We start from the raw sequence: 15,020 nt of genomic DNA, 5'->3' as shown, positions 1-15,020 counted from the left end.
TCTGGGACCAGAATGGGACAAAAGCACACATTCAGACAAGACTAGGACCAGACTGGGACCGAGCCACACATTCGGACCAGACTGGGACCAAGCCACACATTCGGACCTGACTGGGACCAGACTGGGACCACACTACACATGCAGACCAAACTAGGATCAGACTGGGACCAAACTACACATTCAGTCCAAACTGGGACCAGACTGGGACTAGACTGGGACCAAAGCACACATTTGGACCTGACTGGGACCATATTCTATGAAAACCAGACGGGAGAAACAAAGAGTCTAATACTTGTCAATAGTTTACTGATTGACCCTCCATTATAAATAATATTAATATACATAATATTAACAATTAACTGATGCCCTATTGAGGAACTGTTGATTTTATAAAAGTGACTAGCATTCAAAGAAATGTATGTACTGATTCAGGCTGTGGTCATAATAAATTACTTCTTCAAATGTTTGGAATTTATTTGTAAACAATGAATATCTTACAACCAAATCCTTATCACGTATGAGAATGTTAATGAGTAGTTTAATATAAACCAGAGAAAATTACATTTCAACTTAAAGTTAATCCGACACAGGGGAATTCAGAGGATTTGCGCAATATTCAAATAATTCAATTAAGCGTTCAATAATGTCACCCTTTTTCAGCAGATTTTGTTTTGATATTGTCACAAACAGCGGTGTTTTTACAGGAACGCTAACCATGAAATAAACACTCAGTGTGGACTCTAAACTGCATATTCTAATGTCTAGTTCACGCAGAATACTGCACATGCAAATAGAGAGACAAACAAATAGAAATAGTGCCCATTTCTGTTTCCATCCAGATATTATTATTATTATTATTATTATTATATAATTGTTTTTCATTTCCCAACACTGAGGTTTGTGTCTTTACATCCATGGAGCGATGAGAGTGGCCTCCTTCTGAATTTGCTGTGGAAAAACAAACGTTGATGTTGAAATAAATAGAAAAACAGAATAGATAGAAATGTGAGAATCGTATGTCAAGATAAATAAACAACATATACTTGGTCTCTACGGTGCTACTGTAGAACATAACGTGAATACAATCTAGGATACAGTCATAGAACAAATCACCATTGATCTACTGTTGTTTTAATGGAACATGATATAAGTGCTTGTATTTACCCTGTTCAGTTCAGGAAAAAGCTCTTGAATGGCGATATCCAAAAGCACGTAGGTCAGCTGCGGAAGAGAAATTTGGGGAAACGTTGGAATCAAGGCCATGGTCCCTCTGGATTGCGGTGGCAATGACTCACGATGACTGCACAATAATGTTTGTTTTTGCTATTTGGATCTTGTAGCTGCTGCTGTGGTGTTGTGTGTTCTGGTTGCTGTTGAAATGGAGGATCAATGAGATGGGAGCGCGGCCAGAGAGGGTTTACCATGAGGTGTTGATTCACGGCCCCTGCTTGGCGTTTCAGACCAAGGAACCATTTGACCAATCGTTCACTGTCCCCAGATAAGTCAGTTTGACTCCGGAGAGGGTGTCGCTGATGTGTGTTGCCCTTTCGTCGACAACCCCCTTGGCTCTCTGTGCTCTATGTACCGTCTCAGATAACAGGGTGTCTTGCTGAACCCCACAAAGTGCGATTTCATAATTGCCGCAAGCGAGCCGCCCCGCTCATGGCGCGTGCACTACCGGAGAACACAAGCATTTATAGTCGACGCGTTGCCGTGGCGATAACTCCTGAAAGACAGGGGACGCCGTGCGCAGACCACCAGGGGAAACTGAAAGAACATTACAAACAAGTTGTGAGGGAAGGATCGTAATAACTAGGAAAGGGTAGTAAAATTTAAATAGGTCTTACATGTATATTTATCATCGTCAGTGCAGGTTATATATTAATTTTCATACAGTGTATAGTCCTGATTTTGTGCAAATTGTGTAAACATTACGAAGAAGTCCTAAGTTATTAAAATAGTCCAAACGTCTGGATGTAGACGGCGCTGTCTCCTCCCATGAATTAAACTCAATTCAATACATATTTCGTGTTAGAACTCCTCTGGCGCGCTCCCGGGCGCGTCAGACGCCTTCTCTTGAGCTCAATACATTTATTCTGACTTGGATTCTCACTGAGAATTCTCACCGAGATTGGGGGATCATTTATTAAACTAAATGAAGACTTAATTTTTCTGAATTAATTGATTATATTAAAGGTGAATTTCCACCACAGGATAAAAAAACGTTTTACTTCATAAACTTTTCATAAAGATTTGTTGAGAGATGAATAAGTGCAAATGCGGATATCCCAACAACAAAACAACACCTCTATTTCAACATATGAACATGCACATACATGTGCACATACATGGAGGCTGTTTGTAATTATGGGGTTCCCTGAGGCTGAACCTGACATTCGCTCTTCATTCTGCCAGTATGGACTGGAATGCTAAGCAGCAAAAAAAAATGATGTGCCATTGTGCTTTTTCTATAATATGCAAAGCACATCGGTGGAGCTTGAACACATTTATTAAAGAAAAAAAAAATACAAAGAAATAAACCTGTTCAAGCTCCACCGATGTGCTTTGCATGTAGAGGTAAGCACATCGGTGGAGCTTGAACACGTTCATTTATTTTTTTACTGTTTAGCATTCCTACGGATGAATGAACAGGTTGATTCCTCCGCCGTGTTCGTGTTCCACTACAATACTTTTGTAGTGGAACACGAACACGGGAGAGGAATCAACCTGTTCATTCAATTAATCTATGCCGCAGGTTCCTTTAAACAAGCTCATGGGGCCTGGAATATGATACCTAAAATAAACTGAATTTTGAAAATTCCAATGTGAATAAAGAAAGAATAAATTAACGAATGAGAAAATTTGAAAAAGCAGATTGTAGATAAGTAAAAAGGGAAATAAAACATGTAAAATCTAATAAAGTAATAAATATATATGCATATACATATTACAACTCCAATCTGCTTTAACAGGCTTTACATTCCCTAATCTTAACGTAATTATCTGAATATAAGAGTGTAAGAGAGAGTGAGACCGTAGGGGTCCGGCTGTGTTTATGTCGTATTTATTGTTCCGTATTTTCCTCACCTGTTTGTTCAAAACGGGCTGCTGCAGTCCCTCGAACAGCAGGCACACTCCTTCGTAGCGGGCCTCCTCCCCGATGCATTTCCCCAGCAGCTCTGCAAATAAACCTACGGATGAGTTTATAGCCAACAGATCTAATCACCCACTCAGGCGCGTGAGCGTTTTAACAATAACACCTGGCCGTGAGAAGTGAATAAACACCTGGAATGTAGCGCAGCATTTCCTCAAATGTCTTCTGTGTCCTCTTCTGTTTGTCCTGAGCCGACCTGGGCTGGCTGCTCTCACAGAAAACCGCATCTAGCAAAGCCAAGGTTGGATGAACACAGTAGGTACACGTCGTTTATTTTGAACGGATTCTCAAAAAAGCAGCAGACAAACTCAAATATGAGATCAATTCAAATGTTCGCAGGCGTCCGACCTCTTTAAATTGAGAACAAAGTTCGACTTTTTTACTTCAGTTGGTGTACCGCGCAATGACAGCGGGAGGACCTTCTGAACGATGAATGAGAGCGAATGCAAAGTGTAAATCAGTCATGTTCAACATAAATGAAGAGTTATGGGAATGCCCGTGTGCCTGGCTGCGGTTACCGAGTCGCGGACAAAACAAACAAACGAACGAACGACTCATGGATCCTGTGTCAATTTAAAAGATTTGTTTGGTACGAATCGTTCGTGACGAGCGAATCGTTTGCTACGAAACAAAGCATTCACCAGTCTCGCATAAGTGCTTTTGAGTCTCTATTCCACTTGGATTTTACGCTTGGGGGGCATCCCTTGCATTTCAATCGAGTTTTCCTGGAGTATCAATTGCGGTGGAAAAGTTATTGAATGTGCTTCGCGCGACACATTGTTTTTGCTTTTGAAATAGTGGTTTGAGTGTAGCTTTCTCGCTCAATGCCAGAGCAGAGATAACTCAGTCTGGTACACAGTACTATCTAATCAGATGTATTATTGGAATATTCTGCTAAGAACACACTCCACTACTAGATACTCGAAAAGGGCATGTCTCTGTGTATTCAGACAGTCTTATCCTCTGCAGAGACAAACTCAGATATTTTAATAATAAATTATCTTAAAGTAAGGACCTCTCCTCCAGGGTGATTTTTTTCCACCACATATTTGGCGTCACAAACAGGATTGGGAAAAGAGCAAAAAGGAGGACTTTTCTCCTGGCACTGGTGTCGTTGGAGCGGCGATCCTTCCCACAGATTGTAAAAAAAAGAAATTGGCCACGGTAAGAGTTTTGCTTATTTCTTTTCCATTTGTGGGAGGAATCTGCTGTTTTTTTTCCCCCTGACAATTTAGGTAAGACCAGAATCAATTCGGCTCTCCAAACAAAGAACGAATGCAGTGGAGAACAGGTACTAACAAGATAAAATATAATTTTTTTTTGAAAAAGACAAAGGGGAAAAAGAAAAATTTGAAACCAAAACGGGAAAGACAGCCAAATTCTTTTACAGGTCTGTACACATAGCAAACAGAGAGGGGTAGGGTCTGTAGCCTCGCCCCAGAGAGATAAGTCTCCTGGTTATTGTATTGTCTGCTCGAAAGGTTAAAAGGTTAACCTCGGGCCTGTTTGAGCCTGGAAATCAAAAGGTGATATTCAGGCAGGTTGTTGAACTTACATAGTTGTTTGTTCTGGAAACGTGGTCTGGTTGTACCACTATAGCTGAGCCGTGAGACCCTGGGTGGATTGCAAGTGAGTCAAAAGCCCAAAGACTAGAAAAGCATGACTAAAAGCGGAGCGGAGTTGAGAAACTCGAGTAGAAAAAAAAGACAAAGTTCCCGCTCCAAAAAGCAGACTGATAATAAAATAGCCCACACTGGCCGAGAGGGAAAGTATGGGAGGAAGGGACAAAAATCATAGCGAGAGATAGGAATACACAGAAAATATTTACGCCTCAGAAACTGTGATATTCCATAGAACAAAATATTATTAAGAAACAAACGGGGAAAGGGGACGCCATCTGCATGTGTTTGTTAAACATTTCTGGTTTCGTTTGCTGGTATCATTTGGAGAATGATAGAAGAGCAGGGGCGAGAATAATAACTGTATAAATTGTGAAGAGGTGTCGGGACCCCCTCTGGATCTCCACGTTTGTTACAGACGTGTGGCAAACGTGGGGCACGTCTCATCCTGCATTTTGGCACCTTAGACGAATTAGTCCGTCCTGCGGGAGACCTCATCTTCCGGTGTGTTTTCCACTAAATCTGGCCAATTCTAAGGGACGCCGACGCCCGCCGGTACCTCGCAGGAGAGTGATGAGCGACACCAGCCTGTGCTCCTGCACCACCTGGTTGAGTTTATTCCGCAGGTAGTAGTCCGTGTAGGCCTCCAGGGTGTTCTTCAGCAGGATCCTCCCTCCCATCAGGAGGTGGTGCATCCAGTCGGGGATGTGGAACACCACCCGCGCTGCCGCCGACACCGGGGAGAAAGAACCAAGGAGAACGACCATGACGACACTTTGCGCCAAATATGAATTGATTGGCCTAGCTGTTAATAACCATCAGGGTAATCATGTCGTTTCCCGGCGCGTGTTATGAGTACATTTCCGCTTCTCGCCAACTCACCCACATACATCAGGTAGTCGTACACCCCTTCCACCGTGATCATCTCCAGGAAGTAGTTCTGGTTGTGTTTCTTCTCTGCCGCCTCTGAGCGGTTGGCGTTGTTTTTGAAGAGGTCATTGAAGAGCTGCAGGAGAGAAGATGGAGCCACAAGATCACTAACCATCGAAATATCACAGGCGGTGCTGGGATATTTACAGAGCCTCGGCCTGAAGGGACATTCCGACAACCAGGTCTGAGCTACGAGCTTTTAAAAAGGAGGATAATATTTCATAAAATTGGTACGGCGAGCGCTTAAGTGGCTGTGACGGGCTTTGCTGTAGGTCTGTCTCAGAGTTTTATCTTTTCTGGAATAGTCATGCTTTGGTGGGGTTTTTGTTTTTTTGTGGTTTCACAACAATCTTTTTGTTTTCTGGCTAAAAGGACCTGCAACATTTATCAGAAACATCCTTTTCCCGTGGAACCAGGTCCAATCGGATCCACATTAATATTGTAACATTGGACTGACTTTAAAGAAGGGAGGAAGAATGATATCTGGCATTCTGAGTTGTGGTATAAGTGTTTGTATATCAAACATTGACAAATGTAAACAATGTCATTAAGTGTCTCAATGTACTTACTGTACACTCTGATATTCCCCAAATACAGCGACAACATATATCGATATCTCAAAAGTTCCTGCCTTAGATGTTGAGCAGTAACTCTGCTGTTTGGGGTTTCAGGTTGCCAGAGAGGGTGGTAATGCAGTGAAAGAAGTCGTGGAACTATCTTTAGAAAAAAAGGGGGATTTGGCTTCAAAGACGCCACTCAAACGTTTGTTCTGGGACCAAGTGATGAAGACCAGATAACAGATGTCTGCACATGTATGGTCTGCACTTCTGCACCGAGTGCGGACGGGACGGAGGCGAGGACATGTAGAAGACGTGCATGCTGGAAAAAAGCACTGAGATTTAGCTGAAAATATATATAGAAAATTGGCAATATAAAATAAACCTCATAATTAAGAATAAAAATTAATCTCATAATAAGCAATACAAAATGATCAATAAAAAATGACCCCCCAAATGACAGTAAGAAATCTAAATTTGGCAATACACTACGATACACTAAACACAATAATAAATAATAACAATTGATTAACATTATTGATTAATTAATTAATTGTTAATAATTAACTTTGTAATAACAACATACAAAAAAACATAAACCTAATAATAAAAATATAAAATAAAAAACAAGTAAATTAAAAAATGTACAATATACAACAAAAATGAACCAACAAAAAGAAAAGACAATAAAAATTTGGCAATATACAATTAACCTAAAAACTAAAATGAACAATAACTAAGCAAATTCAAATGATCAAGAATTACATTCACTCCACAATCGGTCAGGACAGTCTGGGTGTGTGTGTGTGTGTGTGTGTGTGTGTGTGTGTGTGTGTGTGAAAGAAAAAGGAATTAATACCAAATGTCCAAAATTGCAGACGAGGGAAACGTAAGTAATTAAAAATTAATTTGTGTGTGTGTGTGTGTGTAACCGCATGAGTAGCGCGACAAGGCTGTGCAGGTGTGCGGCGGCTCTGGAACCTTCTTGTCGTTCTCGGAGGTGGGGCTCAGGATGGTGAGCTCGGGGCGGCTGGGTTTGGGTTTGGGAGATTCGCACGAGTTGAAGAAAGACTGGATGAAGGGCTCCAGGTGCTGCCCTTTCTGGAAGAGGAGAAAGGGGGAAACGCCACACAACAGCGTTTACTTTCACTGGACCCAGGACCCAGGGGCTGTGAGTCTGAAACGTCACACCTGACTCGAAACATGCAAAATGATCACACTCAACCGGTTGTTTCTCACCTCTTTAATCACACTCAACCGGTTGTTTCTCACCTCTTTAATCACACTCAACCGGTTGTTTCTCACCTCTTTAATCACACTCAACAGGTTGTTTCTCACCTCTTTAATCACACTCAACCGGTTGTTTCTCACCCCTTTAATCACACTCAACCGGTTGTTTCTCACCTCTTTAATCACACTCAACAGGTTGTTTCTCACCTCTTTAATCACACTCAACAGGTTGTTTCTCACCTCTTTAATCACACTCAACAGGTTGTTTCTCACCTCTTTAATCACACTCAACAGGTTGTTTCTCACCTCTTTAATCACACTCAACAGGTTGTTTCTCACCTCTTTAATCACACTCAACCGGTTGTTTCTCACCTCTTTAATCACACTCAACCGGTTGTTTCTCACCTCTTTAATCACACTCAACCGGTTGTTTCTCACCTCTTTAATCACACTCAACCGGTTGTTTCTCACCTCTTTAATCACACTCAACCGGTTGTTTCTCACCTCTTTAATCACACTCAACCGGTTGTTTCTCACCTCTTTAATCACACTCAACCGGTTGTTTCTCACCTCTTTAATCACACTCAACCGGTTGTTTCTCACCTCTATAATCACACTCAACCGGTTGTTTCTCACCTCTTTAATCACACTCAACAGGTTGTTTCTCACCTCTTTAATCACACTCAACAGGTTGTTTCTCACCTCTTTAATCAGTTTGCTGGGGACAGACTTGATGATTTTTCCTGGAAAATACAAAACACTGATAAGTTATACTGTTAGCTATCGAAGTTATATATATAGTTATATAAGTTATACTGTTTGCTATTTTAGTTATATATATAGTTATATAGTTATATTGTTAGCTATTCTAGTTATATATAGTTACATAAGTAAAACTGTTAGCTATTCTAGTTATAGATATAGTTATATAAGTTACACGACTAGCTATCCTAGTTATATATAGTTATACAAGTTATACTGTTAGCTATTCTAGTTATATATAGTTATATAAGTTATACTGTTAGCTATTATATATACACAATAAAAACATAAACCTCATAATAATAATAATAATAATAATAATAATAATAATAATAATAATCATAATAAAAAAGATTACAATTAAAAAATGTACAATATACGACTAAAATTTACCAACAAAAATAATAAATAATAAAAATTTGGCAATATACAATAAACCTGAAAATAATCAAGCAAATTCAAATGATCAAGAATTAAATTCACTCCAAAATAAGTCAGGAGAGTCTGTGTGTGTGTGTGTGTGTGTGTGTGTGTGTGTGTGTGTGTGTGTGTGTGTGTGTGTGTGTGTGTGTGTGTGTGTGTGTGTGTGTGTGTGCGTGTGCGTGTGCGCGTGTGCGTGTGCGTGGCTATACTCTTTTAGTCACACAACAGAGTGGGACAGATCATGTGTCTTAGCAACATGTGATTGTTGGACACGCCCTGTGTTGTACTTCTCGGTATTTTCATCTTTGTATTGTTTTGGAAACATATTTTATATGAAGATCTATCTATCTATCTATCTATCTATCTATCTATCATCTATCTATATATCATCTATCATCCATCTATCTATCTGTCTACCTATCTACCAAAGCATATATCTATTTATCTATCCATCTATCTATCTAAGTATATTTATATATACATATATACAGTATATCTATTAAATATCTATCTATCTATCCAAGTATATTTAAATACATATATACAGTATATCTATTAAATATCTATCTATCTATCTAAGTATATTTATATACATATTTACAGTATATCTATCTATCTATCTAAGTATCTATATATATATAAAATATCTATCTATCCATCCATCCTACCGAGGTTGACGTCAGGCAGCATCTTGTCCAGGAACTGGGACTCCATGCTGTGAGGTGACAGAAAGTCGGCCAGCAGCTGACTGTTGCTCAGCTCAGGATGCTGCAGGAGTTTCTGCAAGGCACACACACACACACACACACACACACACACACACACACACACACACACACACACACACACACACACACACACACACACACACACACACACACACACACACACACACACACACACACACACACAGAAAAAAAAAGTTTGTATGAAAAGCCGCCCCCCTTTAATAATGATACAGCGGTATCTTCTCACACAAGGGTTGCCAAACCCCCCCCCAGAGAATTATCCCAAACTCAAACCTGATTCAACCCCCCCCCCACATTTAAAAGGAGAATAAATGGGAATAAAAGCGACTGACCTGCAGATACTCCTGGAACTCCTCCCGCTTGGACGTGAGGAACTCGTAGTTCTTTGGACCAATGATCCTCTTGGACGGCAGCTGGGCGTCGGGGAAGGACCCTGCAGCGGGAGTCGGAGGTGATGAAATGCAGATGGTTCGCAAAAATATTCCGAGATTACCGCGTTCTTTTACAAATGTAGCGATCGGGATCCCGAATATGGCAGGCGAGGGGGGCGTGGTCAAGGCGTCTCCCCTGCGGCGGCGCAGCGGCACCGGGAGGGTTTTCCGCCGCGTCGTTTGTTTATCGACTCTGATTCATCCTTTTATTGCGCCATCCACCTTTTTGGGCCTCAGAAGCCTTTTTGTTTCCCAATCATTACGAAAGCTCGCGGCAGCGTCGGCCCCACTGCCAGAACGACTCCCTCCCAACTCCCTAAAGCCCTCTGCTTGCCCTTTGTTTGATTTAGTGATAAAACAGAAAAAAACACATGTGATGAGGCTCAAAAAAGTGAAATAGTGAAACTCTACCGTGCACAACATATATATATATATATATTTTTTTTTTAATCTGTGGAAAAATAAACAGAAGCTAGCATATTACAAAATAGTCAATGACTGCATTTGTATACAGGCCTTTCTCAACACCGCCCTCGCTCAACGGATGGTTCCATATGACTCTTTTGTTTTTCGACTCCGTTTCCCGGGGGAACGTAAACAATGGAAACGCTGACGTGTGCGAAGAAACCAAAGTATTCTAACCCCCCCCCCCCCCCCCCGCTCCAGTGAGCCTGGAGAGGGTCCGACCTACATTTCTCGAGAACCTCACGGGACCACGACACTCCGGTCGCACGGCGCGCCATCCCTCCGCAAGTACGAACAGATGAGATCCGTGACCCCCGAACCCTGTCAACTCACGCCGATGAGTCGCCCTCCCAGGAGTAACCGGGCGTGTCCCGACGTCTCCCACCTCGATGTCAGCTCGGTTCCACCTCGGGGCGGAACAACCTACAATTCCTTTACCTTAAAATTCCTCCTGAGAAGAGGCCGCACTTTGCGGTGAAACCTCGGACAAAACACCCGCCGGAGGCCTCCCCCCCCCCCCCCGGGAGCGTAAGAGTTTCGATTCAAATCGATAAACACGGCGTTAAATAAATATTCACACTTAGAATGAATTATTGTTGCACGTCGAACCCAACATTCCCAGGCCAGCTGTTGATTTTCATTTTCCATGAGTGGAGAAGCTAATGGGATTGGAGAACTAACTGGAGAAAAGAAATCAAGGTTTTTCAGGTTTTCAAGGACACATTGAAACCCTGCTATTATATATATATAAAAAAAAATATATATATATATATACACACACACACACACACACACACACACACACACACACACACACACACACACACACACACACACACACACACACACACTCACCAGCCACTTTATTAGGTACACCTGTTCAATTGCCTGTTAGCACAAATAGCTAATGAGCCAATCACATGGCAGAAGCTCATTGCATTAAGGCACGTAGACATGGTGAGGATGACCTGCTGAAGTTCAAACCGAGCATCAGAATGGGGCAGAAAGGGGATTTAAGTGACTTTGAACGTGGCATGGTTGTTGGTGCCGGACGGGCTGGTCTGAGTATTTCAGAAACTGCCGACCTACTGGGATTTTCACACACAACCATCTCTGGGGTTTTACACCGAAAAAGAGGTATTATCCAGTGAGCGGCAGTTGTGTGGACGAAAATGCCTTGTTGACGTCAGAGGATAACGGGCAGACTGGTTCGAGACGATAGAAAGGTCAAATAACCACTGGTTACAACCAAGGTATGCACAATACCGCCGCTGAACGCACAACGCGTGGAACGTTGAAGCAGATGGGCCACGGCAGCAGGAGACCACACCGGGTGCCACTCCTGTCAGCTAAGAACAGGAAACTGAGGCTACAATTGGCACAGGCTCACCAAAAATGGACGAATAGAAGATTGGAAAAACGTTGCCGGGTCTGATGAGCCTCGATTTGAGCTGCGACATTCAGGTGGTAGGGTCAGAATTTGGCAGAAAACAACATGAAAGCATGGATCCATCCTGCCTTGCATCAAGGGTTCAGGCTGGCGGTAGTGGTGGTGAAATGGTGTGGGGGATATTTTCTTGGCACACTTTGGGCCCCTTAGTACCAACTGAGCATGGTTTAAACACGGCAGCATACAGTACCTGAGTATTGTTGCTGACCATGTCCATCCCTTTATGAGCACAGTGCACCCAATTATTTGATGGCTACTTCCAGCAGGATAATGCACCATGTCACAAAGCTCAAATCATCTCAAACTGGTTTCTGGAACCTGACAATGAGTTCACTCTACTCCAATGGCCTCCACAGTCACCAGATCTCAATCTAGTTGAGCACCTTTGGGATGAGAGGGCGGTCTCTAGACAGGTTACAGAGTACCTGTCAAGAAACAACCTTCTTGATACACTTCAATCTGGCTTCAAAAGTGGTCACTCCACTGAAACAGCCCTGTTGTCTGTGACAGAGGCCTTAAAAACTGCTAGAGCTGCTGCCAAATCCTCGGTCCTCATTCTGCTAGACTTATCAGCTGCTTTTGACACTGTCAATCATTGCATACTCCTGTCCATACTCTCAAGCATGGGCATAACGGGCAGTGCACTTTCCTGGTTCGAATCTTACCTTACTGGGCGCTCGTTCAGTGTGACATGGCGAGGCCAGCTGTCTGTGCCTCACCACCTCACCACAGGGGTGCCCCAAGGCTCGGTGCTAGGACCCCTCCTCTTTGCCATATACACCACCTCACTGGGCCCGATCATCCGCTCACATGGCTTTTCATATCACTGCTATGCGGATGATACTCAACTCTATCTGTCCTTCCCGCCAGACGACCCTACTATCTCGACGCGGATCTCGGATTGTCTCACTGACATATCCACATGGATGAAGGATTATCATCTTCAACTAAATCTGGCGAAAACGGAACTGCTGGTCTTCCCGGCCAAACAAGGTATTTATCACAACATTGATATTAAAATCGACTCTCTATCTCTTGTTCCTACCAAGGCTGCAAGGAATCTTGGTGTCATTATTGATGACCAACTGACATTCTCGGACCATGTTGCCGCAGTCTCCCGGTCCTGCCGCTTCGCACTACTCAACATCCGAAAAGTCAGGCCGTACCTGACCCAATATGCCACTCAACTGCTGGTACAAACCTTGGTGATGTCCCGTCTCGACTACTGCAATGCCCTCTTAACAGGCTTGCCGGCCTGTGCGGTGAAGCCACTTCAGATGATACAGAATGCGGCGGCGCGACTGGTGTTCAACCAGCCAAAGAGGGCACATGTCACTCCGCTGCTCATCGAGCTCCACTGGTTACCTGTAGCCGCCCGCATGAAGTTCAAGTCTCTTATGCTGGCCTACAGAGTGATTGTTGGGAATGCTCCCGCCTACTTAAATGCTCTTGTAAGAGCACATGTTGCCCCCCGGATGCTGCGCTCGTCAAATGAGCGTCGCCTGGCTCTGCCGGCCATACAGCCACGGCAATCCAGGCTATTCTCATTTGTAGTTCCACGTTGGTGGAACGAGCTGCCAAAAATGACCAGAGCGGGGACCTCCCTCTCTGTCTTTAAGAAGCACCTGAAGACCCAGCTCTTCAGTGAGTACCTCCTGTCCTAATCTACAATTACTTTGCACCACCTTGCAGTATTTATTGTTACACCAATGTTGTTGTTACACTAATCTCTGTCGCAATGTAGCTGAATGTTATTCTCCCTTGTAAGTCACTTTGGATAAAAGCGTCTGCCAAATGACTAAATGTAAATGTAAATGTAAATGTGGTGGAACGGGAGATTGGCATCATGGATGTGCAGCCGACAAGTCTGCAGCAACTGCGTGATGCTATGATGTCAATATGGACCAAAATCTCTGAGGAAGGTGTCCAACACCTTGTTGAATCTATGCCACGAAGAATTAAGGCAGCTCTGAAGGCAAAAGCGGGTCCAACCCGGTACTAGCAAGGTGTACCGAATAAAGTGGCCGGTGAGTGCATGTAAAACCTACCATGGAACTCGGTGAGTTTGGACTCCAGGACGTAGAACTCCAGGTACCTCCTGTAAACGGACCAGTGCTCCGTCTCGTGGCCCACTGAAGGGAGACCAAAACAGACGGAGGTTTCGATGATCATGGCGCTCATGACGAGTCTGAGATGACGACCCAACACGCGACCGCCGGACCCCCCTCACCGGCCTTGCGGTCGTTGCGCTCCACGTCGATGCAGAAGACGGGGACCCGCTCTCGCTTGATGTCGTCGTCGTAGAAGTCGATGTAGGGGATGGTGATGCTCCAGGCCGTCAGGTTGCGGGGGGTGCTGGGGGTGGAGGCCGCCTCCACGGGGGAGTCGTCCTCCAGCACCATCATGGCCTCCTCCACCTCGGCGAGAGAGAGAGAGAGAGAGAGAGAGAGAGGGGCGATTGAGTTTTCCACGAAGGGATGAGGAAGGGCGAGGACCACATTGTTTAAAAAACGCTCCATTGCGTCCACTTGCGTTGCGATCGACCGCGGGATCACAAACTTGGGGTCGGGAGGAATTGCAGCTGAATTATTTTCGTATATTTTGTGTTTCCTAATTTGCTTCACGTTTTTATTTTTTACACAAACGATATGAACTCCAGCTCACGCACAACGATTTGTTTTTATTTTGCTGCGAGATGTTTTAATTGCGTGGCCTATTCTCGTACTCAATACAATCAACGCTACAGTTCATTATAGGCAGTGACAATTAGTTGACATACAGTATGTGTATAAACATAAAGGCATAATCTGCCTGTAATTATTCTCTCTCTCTTCGGGAGACCAGGGCTGCCCGGTACCAATAACATGTAACGCTCTAAACTTATTTCTGGAAGCTATAGAATATTTCTTTCTAAATCAGTTCTTGCACAGAAGGTGACCACAGCAAACAGATTGTGAACTCTCTCACGTCGGGAACCTGGGTGAGTAGAAAAGAAGACGGGAGAAGGAGTTGAGGTGCCTCCGGTGAAACGAGCTCCCGCTTAAAGGAAAGCGCAACCCAATTCTATTCCCTCGAAATGTTAATTGCAAAGCCGCGCGTTTCCCCTGTAGATGATGGTGTAAATGGGAGGGCGATTTTGAACTCGACACCCAAGTGCCTTTCTTTCCCTTGCTCACTATCGCCCCCCTCTGGTGACACGCCGCCCCTACCACAACAAACCTCATTATTACTTCCAGTGCTGGTGAATATG

General features: G+C 43.5%; 1 protein-coding gene across 2 annotated transcripts in view; it reads right to left on the bottom strand.

Annotated features, from left to right (window-relative positions):
• Position 1: 1 nt before the first annotated feature.
• The window catches only part of LOC307239188 (sorting nexin-14-like), a 29,316-nt gene continuing 14,297 nt past the window's right edge, over positions 2-15,020 (bottom strand). The window contains exons 19-30 of one of the 2 annotated variants that reach the window (XM_080012497.1): positions 14,001-14,187; positions 13,819-13,902; positions 9,757-9,857; positions 9,344-9,455; positions 8,193-8,233; positions 7,242-7,361; positions 5,656-5,779; positions 5,333-5,497; positions 3,286-3,381; positions 3,088-3,179; positions 1,165-1,221; positions 2-948 (exon numbers count right to left, since the gene is read on the bottom strand). In XM_080012497.1, the coding sequence (XP_079868623.1) occupies positions 907-948; positions 1,165-1,221; positions 3,088-3,179; positions 3,286-3,381; positions 5,333-5,497; positions 5,656-5,779; positions 7,242-7,361; positions 8,193-8,233; positions 9,344-9,455; positions 9,757-9,857; positions 13,819-13,902; positions 14,001-14,187 (1,221 nt within the window). In that variant the 3' untranslated portion in view covers positions 2-906. The remainder of the gene's footprint in view (positions 949-1,164; positions 1,222-3,087; positions 3,180-3,285; positions 3,382-5,332; positions 5,498-5,655; positions 5,780-7,241; positions 7,362-8,192; positions 8,234-9,343; positions 9,456-9,756; positions 9,858-13,818; positions 13,903-14,000; positions 14,188-15,020) is intronic. The other variant, XM_080012496.1, reaches the window with a different exon arrangement.

The sequence above is a fragment of the Zeus faber genome (assembly GCF_960531495.2).
Source record: "Zeus faber genome assembly, chromosome: 13".
NCBI lineage: Eukaryota > Metazoa > Chordata > Actinopteri > Zeiformes > Zeidae > Zeus > Zeus faber.
This window is presented reverse-complemented; position numbering and strand designations above follow the sequence as displayed.